Source organism: Ornithodoros turicata, chromosome 3 (assembly GCF_037126465.1).
Source record: "Ornithodoros turicata isolate Travis chromosome 3, ASM3712646v1, whole genome shotgun sequence".
NCBI lineage: Eukaryota > Metazoa > Arthropoda > Arachnida > Ixodida > Argasidae > Ornithodoros > Ornithodoros turicata.
In genome coordinates, this window is record NC_088203.1 from 41,441,510 (window position 1) to 41,450,744 (window position 9,235).

General features: G+C 47.2%; 1 protein-coding gene across 1 annotated transcript; it reads right to left on the reverse strand.

The window, feature by feature from the left end:
* Nucleotides 1-5,903: 5,903 nt before the first annotated feature.
* Nucleotides 5,904-7,100, reverse strand: LOC135389371 (uncharacterized). The gene has a single exon (XM_064619427.1). The coding sequence runs from the start codon at nt 7,098-7,100 to the stop codon at nt 5,904-5,906; it is 1,197 nt and encodes a 398-aa protein (XP_064475497.1).
* Between the last annotated feature and the right edge of the window lie 2,135 nt (nt 7,101-9,235).

Consider the following 9,235-nt stretch of genomic DNA (forward strand, 5'->3'; position numbering starts at 1 on the left):
ACCCCGAAAGGAGGACCCTCTCCAACATTTTCCCCCGTGCATCTAGCTTTGCACTTCCCCACAAAGGATTGTGAGCATTCAGGTCGCCCAAAATTATAAACGGCTGGGGTAGTTGATTGCATAGATTTTCGAAATCTCTTTGCTCTATTAACACTGATGGGGGCAAGTAGAGATGATGATGATAAATATTTTAATGGCGCAGCAGCAACGGAGGCTATAATGCGCCAAAACATTGTTAAAAATGTCACTAGTTAAAAATGGAATGATAAGGTTAAAACCAGTACATGATACAAATTAGCTCAAGTACTGTGTTTTCAGAAAAATATCGTTAAAATTATAAGGCGTTTAAAAAACCAGTGTCTCTAATAAAATTATAGACTCTACTAAACGGTAAAAGAGCGTCATCACCCAGCAGTAGGACTGGGTGGAGCGGTAGGTGATTCCTATAAAACTCCTGGAAGTGACGATGGCGAAGAGATTCATACGACGCACAAGAAATAAGGATGTGCAGAACAGAAAGGGGTTCCCCACAGTGCGTGCACTCGGGTGGCTCCTCTCTGTGAAGAAGGAAACTATGGGTGAGGTGAGTGTGGCCAAGTCTCAGCCGTGTCCGGGTTACTGCATGTGCTCTCTTTTCCAAGCTCTGTATAGGGTGTCCTATGTTATTTTTAAGCAGGTGGAGTTTATTGCGTATCTGTGTGTCCCAATATTCCTGCCATCTTTTGTTTATCGTCCTCTTGAGATGGGGCTTCAAGTCCTGAAAAGGTACATCAAACGACGTCACATGAGCAGAGAGCGCAGCAGCGGCAGCTTTGTCGGCAAGCTCGTTGCCTGCTATCCCTCTGTGGCTAGCCACCCAGCAGATGATTAGAGAAAGACCTCTGTTCACTACTCTGCTGGCTATGTACTGTGCTCGCTGCACGAGGTGGTTCTTCTGTGGTTTAATGTTACATACCGATTGCAAAGCACTAAAAGAATCTGTGTATATGACAGATGATTCGATGTTATTTTCTAAAATGAAGTTCAGTGCTAAAATGATGGCATAAACCTCTGCAGTGAAGATGGACGTGATGCGCTTTAAGCAGTGCGACCTTGTACATGAACCTGATACAATGGCACAAGAAACACCTGTGCTTGTTTTGGACCCATCTGTATATATTTCAGTGTGGTTCCGAAAACCACTGTTCAGGTGCTCAAATTCCTGTTGTAGCACTAACGAAGGTGTTACATGTTTCTTATACTTTGTAAGGTAGCAGTTATATTTCAGGGGTGGTTGCCATGGAGGTACCCTCGGACTGCATTCGGCGATCATGTAACTGTAAGCAGTGAAGCCATACAGTTGAATATCATTTGAAATTCGCATGCTAAAGGGTGGGGTAATTGTTGGCTTGTTTAGGAAGAGTTGCTTAAAACGTGTGGTCTTAACGCAGGATAAAGAAAGGTGTTGAGGGTAGCCTCTTATCCTCAGTGCATACAAAATCCCAAGATAGAAGCGACGTTTCGCTAAGGACCACTCATTTGCTTCCACATACAGACTTTCAACAGGTGTCGTACGGAATGCCCCCAGTACAAGTCGCAGTCCCTGGTGGTGGATAGGATTCAAAGCCTTCAGCACAGATTGGCGTGCAGACCCGTATACAATGCATCCATAATCTAGTCGTGATCGGACAATACATGTGTACACGCGATATAGTGTTTCGCGATCTGCACCCCAAGATCTGTGTGACAGGACTTTAAGAATATTTGAAGATTTCAAGCATTTCCCTTTCAGGTTCTTTATGTGAGCTGCAAACGTGAGCTTTGCATCAAAAATGACACCAAGGAATGTGTGTTCCGATCGTACTGCCAGTGCATGTCCATTTACGCTTAGCTTGGGATCTGGGAATACACCTCTTGCTCTAGAAAAAGGCACACAGACTGTCTTTTCAGCTGAAAACTTAAACCCGTTCTGCGATGACCATTTGACAAGCTTATTAATTGTGAGCTGGATTTGTCTCTCACACATGGCCAAGTTCGTAGATGAATATGCTATCTGGAGATCATCTACGTACAAAGAGTACATAATTGAGGGTGGAATTACATTGGCGATAGAGTTCATTTTGATAATGAAAAGTGTAACACTGAGCACTGACCCTTGTGGGACACCATTTTCCTGTATGAACAGACGAGAGAGTGATGTACCCAGCTGTACCCTGGAAGTCCTTCCCTGGAGGAAATTAGAAATGCAGCGGAACAGACGCCCACGTAATCCAAAATCGTGCAGGTCCCGGAGGATGCCGTATCGCCATGCTGTGTCGTAAGCCTTTTCAAGGTCAAAAAACACGGATAGGCAGTGCTGTCTCCTAACAAAGGCTTCACGGATGGTGGTCTCTAGTCGAATGAGGTGATCTACAGTGGAACGTCCCTCACGGAAGCCACACTGGTATGGAGTGAGGCATTCATTCTCCTCCAGGTAGTGAATAAGACGGTTATTCACCATACGCTCAAAAGTTTTACCAAGACAACTTGTGAGCGCGATAGGTCTGTAACTAGTGGGTATGGAGGCATCTTTCCCTGGTTTGAGGAAAGGGAGGACTGTAGCTATTTTCCAACGAGAAGGGAGCTGTCCTTCTCTCCATACGAGATTGAAGAAATCAAGCAGGTATTTGAGTGATTCAGATGAAAGATGACTTAGCATAGAGTATGTTATCCTATCTGGCCCCGGGGCCGTGTCCTTGGATGATGGCGATGCTCTCAACAACTCCGTTATCTGAAAAGGCATGTTGTATGCATAATTCTCACCATGGCCACTCGGTATATTCTTCTTTTCGGCAGATGCCTTGACTTTAAGGAAATCTTTACTATAATGAGCGGAGCTAGAAATGTTTTGGAAGTGTTCGCCCAGCACAGTTGCTTGTTCTTCAAGGGTCTCGCATGGTGCTCCATTAACCTGCAATAGCGGAATACATAGGCTGGAATATTCACCCCTAATATTTCGGAGCCTTTCCCAGATTTTCTTCGAGGGGGTATTATAGTTGAGTGATGAAACAAAGTTTCTCCAAGATTCCTGTTTAGCTTTTTTCCGTGTCCACCTAGCCTTGGCATGGGCTCTCTTAAAAGCAAGGAGGTTTTGTGAAGTTGGGTATCTGCGGAAGATTCCCCAAAAGCGGTTTTGTTCCTTCCTTGTCCTTTCACAATCGTCTGTTCACCAAGGCTTGGGGCGCTTATAGCCTACTCACACTAGGCGAACAACAGCAGAACACGCGATGAAAAGCACGTGCTCGCAGATGTTTTGCATTTGTTCGGGGCCTTATCACACTGGGAAAACAAAAAACAGAGAGCAACACCAGTGCTGGCGAACATTGCTTTGCAAAACATTTCATGTTCTGCCCGTGGTTCGCAATGCACGCACACTGCACGAGCTCTCGTGAAAACGCGCTAGGAAAACAATCCATCATGGACGACGCTTTGGCGATGCGGCGATACTGCTGTGCTGTCTGGCTGATCATGGGCAACGACGATGGTGACATTTTGGCAGCACTTGCGATGTACAAATCAGAAACCGGGGACGACAACGACGAGAAACAACGACAACGAAGATGGTGGGTCAGGTCATGATTGCCGTGTGGTGCAGGGATGCTGTGAGAACCTCGAGAAGACCCTGATAACTATTGGCGATTAACCTGGGCACTCATGTGAGGAGCTTTTCCATTCCGTGATACTGTTGACGCAGGTCACGCCCTTCCGTCTCGTGACCGAACCCAGAGAAGGGCTGCCCATCACGTTCAGGTACCTCGCTACAGGTAGGTCGAGTACAACTACTTTGCTACCATGTTATAAATGTACAATCTACATACTAAGGTGAAACAGACCAGAGGACATCGCACGAAACTGAGACGGCACAGGAGGCTCTCTGGCCACTTATCAAAGTTAGTTGCAAATGTTCATCTGATGCAACCGCATTCAAGCACATTCAAGCCACATTTCTTCAATAAAGATGTAGTGAGCGGTAGAGGCTTTGCTGCAAGACAAGTTACAAGCTGCAGCCACAAAAACAGGCACAAATAAATTGTCTGAAACAGCTCTTCTGAGAGAGTGACTCCGTTGAACATGCACATACACCACATACCACATGACATGACATGACATGACCGAAGTTTTCTCCTGGAGACGACAGTGGCAATAGATCTGCCATATTTAATTTCTCTACGAGCTCGACCCACAAATTAAACGGAAAAGGGTTATTAACAAGGCTGTCCACAAAGTTCGCTGAAACAATTCATACTTCTTGCGGAAGTCCTACCCGAGGTCCTATCCTGCGGCACGTGCAGTATGTCGCCACACAAATGTGGGAGGACTCACCGTACGTGGAAATCTAAATCTCTGCTTCCAAATTGACTTTTTTTTTTTCGGAAGCGCCTGGTGACTACTCCAACTGCGCTCTCTGGGAGAGCGGAAGGGAGAGTGAAACAGTTGGATGAGCAAATGGGATGCCGGGTACTAATTTTAGTAAGTTGCGTTCTTTTCGTCTTAAAAAAAAATGTCATAGCTCCTACACATGTATATTCGACGATATATATCTCCTTACATTTTGAGCAAGAATTTTATTTTATTACTATTATTATTATTATTTTTTGGTCGATGCAACTTGAAATTCTATAGATATTAAGAAAATTCCCTTGGGTTCGCAACGCTGTACTGTGAACAGCCGTGTTTTCCATCTCGAAAATCGAGCAATGTCCGAAACACAGCTTTTTGTTCGGCGCACATGTTCTTCGTGCATGTTTTTGTTCGCGATTTCAATCACACTGGCAAAACATTTGCTGTCCTCCGATGTTTTTTGTCTGCTTCTGCAGTGTGCGAGGATGTTCGGCGAACGTGCTCTGGAAACATTGTTCGCCAGCAGTTTTGCTTTCGTGTTTTGCTCGTGCTTTGCTGCTGCTTCGTGTTTTGTTCGTCTAGTGTGAGAAGCCCTTTAGGAACACGTGTAGACGTTTGCGGAATAGCCTGGCTGGCAGCCTCTATAATTGTGGTAGTAAGTGTTTCGTTGGCTTCTTCAATACTTAACCCACGAAAGGAAGACTCAGACAGTACTGCTTTCTTTTCAAAGGAGTTCCAGTCCGCCAAACGCAGTTTCCAGCGGGGTGAGCGCGCAGTTAATGTATCTGTCTGACCACTTCGTTGCAAGATAATGGGGAAGTGGTCTCTTCCCCTTGGGTTCTCCTGGACTGCCCAGTGAAAACAATCAAAGAGGGAGGGACTGGATAGTGAAATGTCCAGACAAGAGAAGCTTTGTGTTGCAGAGTTGATGTATGTAGGCTGTCCTGAATTGAGCAGGCAAACAGGCCTTGACATCAAAACCCTCTCAAGCATTTTCCCTCGACCATCCAGTCTTGTGCTACCCCACAAATGATTGTGAGCGTTTAGGTCACCAAGTATCATGAATGGCGGAGGAAGCTGGTCACAAAGATGCTCAAAGTCCTTTTGTTCGATTGAAATTGAAGGTGGAAGGTACAGTGAGCATAATGTAATGACTCTGTCGAGGCATATTTGTACAGCCACGGCTTCCAGGTCTGTGACAAGAGGAAAGCGGGTTGCAGGTATGGACTGTGGGACAATGAGAGCGACACCTCCAGATGCGCGGGTGCTGTCTGTGCGGTCTTTTCTAAACAAATTGTGTCGGCGGAAGGGATTTATACTGTTCTCATGTAGATATGTCTCCTGTAAGCAACAGCCAACTGCCTTGTGTTCCTCTAAGAAGTCATTAATGTCATCAAGGTTGGAAAAGAGACCTCGACAATTCCATTGTACAATATTACCTAGACCCATGAAAAGGAAGACAGAGAGGAGAAGGAGCAATATCTTCATCGTGCCTTGGATGCAAGTACATATCCCTATGGACTGTGTGTACATGAATGTCTTATTCAAGGAGGGGTTATTCTTCGTGGAGGTAATTTTTGCATGTCTTTTGTTCTGCTGCCCCTACCTCGACCAGATGTTTTCTCCGTCTTTTCTTTGCCCTGAGAGAGAACACCTGGCGGACTGGATGACGATTTCTGGGATAAGCAGTCATCGTCATCCAATTCCATGCTTTGTGACATGGTCTGGGATGGTTCCGGCATGGTTCCGTCCCAGACTGAGACTGTGCCATCAACATCACTGGAAGCTGTGGTTATCTCCTTGGTGTGTGCCTGGCAAGCCAGGGTGCTCCCAGGAGACATAGGAGCAGGCGGAGACACTCTCGTGTCTCCACCTTTCTGTTGGGGAGTTTGAGGTAGACACCCAGAAGTCTGGGTCTCTACAGATTTCCTCGGTGGTGCTACTCCCCTGCGCGCCACCTCGGAGAAAGTGCCTTTTCTAGCAAACTCTGCTTGTGCTTTTGCTGCTTGATATGATATGTTTTGTTCTGCTTTGATTCGAAGTATTTCTTTTTCTTCTTTCCACCGGGGGCAAGATCTTGAGTATACTGGGTGGTCGCCCTTGCAGTTTGCACAACGTACTGTGTTCTCACATGATTCTGGTGTGTGACCGTTGCCTGAACATTTTGGACACGTTTCCTGTCCGCGGCAGACCTGTGATCCGTGCCCGAAACGTTGACACTTGAAGCAACGTCGCGGGTTAGGAACGTAAGGTCGCACGTGGCAGTTCAGGTAACCTGCTTTGATGGTTTCAGGGAGTCTGTGTAGCTGGAATGACAGTACGATGTGCTTGGTTTGCATTTCTTTGCCATCGCGACGCATGATTATCCGCCTCGCTGCCACCAGGCCATGCTCCCGCAAACCTTCTTCGATCTCGCTGTCAGAACAGTCAAGAAGCTCACTCTCCGAGATCACACCCTTGACAACGTTCAGGATACGGTGTTTTGTGATTGACACTGGAATGTCACCGAGTTTCTTTATACACACGAGAGCTGAACTTTGGGATCTGTTTTCTACTTCAATTTGAATGTCTCCAGATGAGAGCTTCTTTGCTTTGTACGATTTCCCTATGATTTTTTCGATTTCTTTTGCAATGAGGAATGGTGACACTTTCGATAACGGCTTCGTCTCGTCCTCAGCATGGGCCACAAGGAATTTCGGGAACCATGGCTCTGGAGACAGGTCTAAGCTGAGCGAGTTCATTGGTGCTTCGGTGCAGCGTCTCTTTTGACGCTGATCATGTTTTTTGGAGCGTACAGAATCCATGCAAGGAAAAGAGTGGTTCGGTGCACAGGTGTGTCGCCCACCATCGAGCCCAACCAAGGGAGCGTGCCTGGCACGCTAACACATTCCTCTGCATTATACCCTAGTGCAGTTTCAGAAAGGTGAAAGAACTGCCCAAGGTTGACCCTTGCCGGGAGGAGGAGGAGAAGAAAAGAGAAAGTAAGGAAAAGGGAGATGGCGACTAGCTGAATAATCCTGGCTGGGCCTTCCAGGAAGCAGGAGCCAAAGCGGTGTGTTGCTTTCCCGGAGGGGCCCCGAAGGGTCCAAAACAACCTCCGGGTCTACTCAACTGCCGGGATCCCCCTTTCCCCAGACACGGGAAAGGCACGCACAGCTATACGTGGGGGTCTCCCTCCTGCAGCGACCCAACCGTGAGTGCAGGAGGGGGCTACTGCGGCTGCTGCCGGGCGATGGGGGCGCCAAGTTCCCGACGCCAGGGCAGTTAGAGTGAACATATTGTCAAACTTCTGTCGAGGCACACTTCGACTGCTACTGCCTCCAAGTCTGTAACGAGTGGAAAGTGTTTTGCAGGTATGCACTGCGGAAGGACTACAGCCACGCCACCAGATGCACGTGCGCTGTCTGTGCGGTCCTTCCTGAAAACATTATGGCGACGGAAAGGGTTTAAAGTTTTCTTTGTGTAGGTATGTTTCTTGCAGGCAGAAGCAGACAGCTCGGTACTTTTCAAACAGATCCTGTACATCATCAATGTTACTGTAGAGGCCTCGACAGTTCCACTGAAGGAATACATGTCCCATAATTAGGATGGAAATAAGGAAGAGCAAAGGGACTCTGCACATTGTGTGTTAAGGGGGTGTGACCCTTATCAGGGGAAGCCTCCCTTGACAAGGAAGTTTCTCCCTTGACTTGCCTCTACCTCGACCTCCATATTTTTCTCTTTGCTCCTTCCCTTGGAAAGGAGCTCTCTGGTCCAGTGTACTTGGAAGACTTGACGATGATTTCTGCGACATGCAGTCATCATCGTCAAGCTCGATTGAGTGTGTGGCAGTCTGTGATGAGCTCCCAGTGAGCTCATCCCAAACTGAAAGTCCGCCATCAACCTCCGCAGAGACTCTGGCGGGAGCCGGCGGAGGCGAACTCTCCGCAGACTTTTCTTGTGTTTGGGGAGTGTGGAGTGGAGGCCCAGGAGTCTGGGTCTCCACGGATACTCTGAGTGGTGCCACTCCCCTACGCACCACCTCAGAAAACGTTCCCGAAGGGTCCAAAACAACCTCCGGGTCTACTCAACTGCCAGGATCCCCCTTTCCCCAGACACGGGAAAGCCACGCACAGCTATACGTGGGGGTCTCCCTCCTGCGGCGACCCAACCGTTGGTGCTGGAGGGGGCAACTGCGGCTGCTGCCGGGCGATGGGGGCGCCAAAGTTCCCGACGCCGGGACAGGTTTTGAGGCATCATTTGGGGATAGCTAGTAAACTCGAAAAACGAAACACTCCTATATAAAATCCTGCCTTTCACCTACAGCTGGAACTGTTTGTACTGGGAAGCTGTACCTCCTCGCACTACCAGGGGACAAATACGGCCCAGTGTCGCTCGGCCAGACTCCAGCCAAACGTCCCTAGGCTCGGTTTTCTAATTTTATGTGTATAGCGTTTGCTCTGAGTAATATGGCTTCGTTAGGAACAGGTCCGTTGAATCTAACCTATGACTTTCTTAAACTATACTGGGACTTTTGTTTGTGACCGTCAGCAGGTTGATATCGATTAGTTTGATTTTACTAAAGCATCTGACCGGGTTTGTCACGGCCTGCTTGTTTCGAAAGTCAGTTATTATGGATTATGTGACAAGCATCTGGTTGAGAAGTTATCTTACTGACAGGAATAAATAATTATGTACGAAATGAAGGTAAACTTCCCATTCTGTTTTCCTCTGTCTACTAAAGTTTACTTAACTATTTACTGAACAGTGTAACTATAGATCGAGCAGAGGTGATGCATGACCTAGGCGCGTTTTTTGAGTTGATCAGCATGTTTCTTATCTTTACTGCACCTGTATGAAGACGCTATACCTTATAAATCGTGTTTTTCAAGAACTT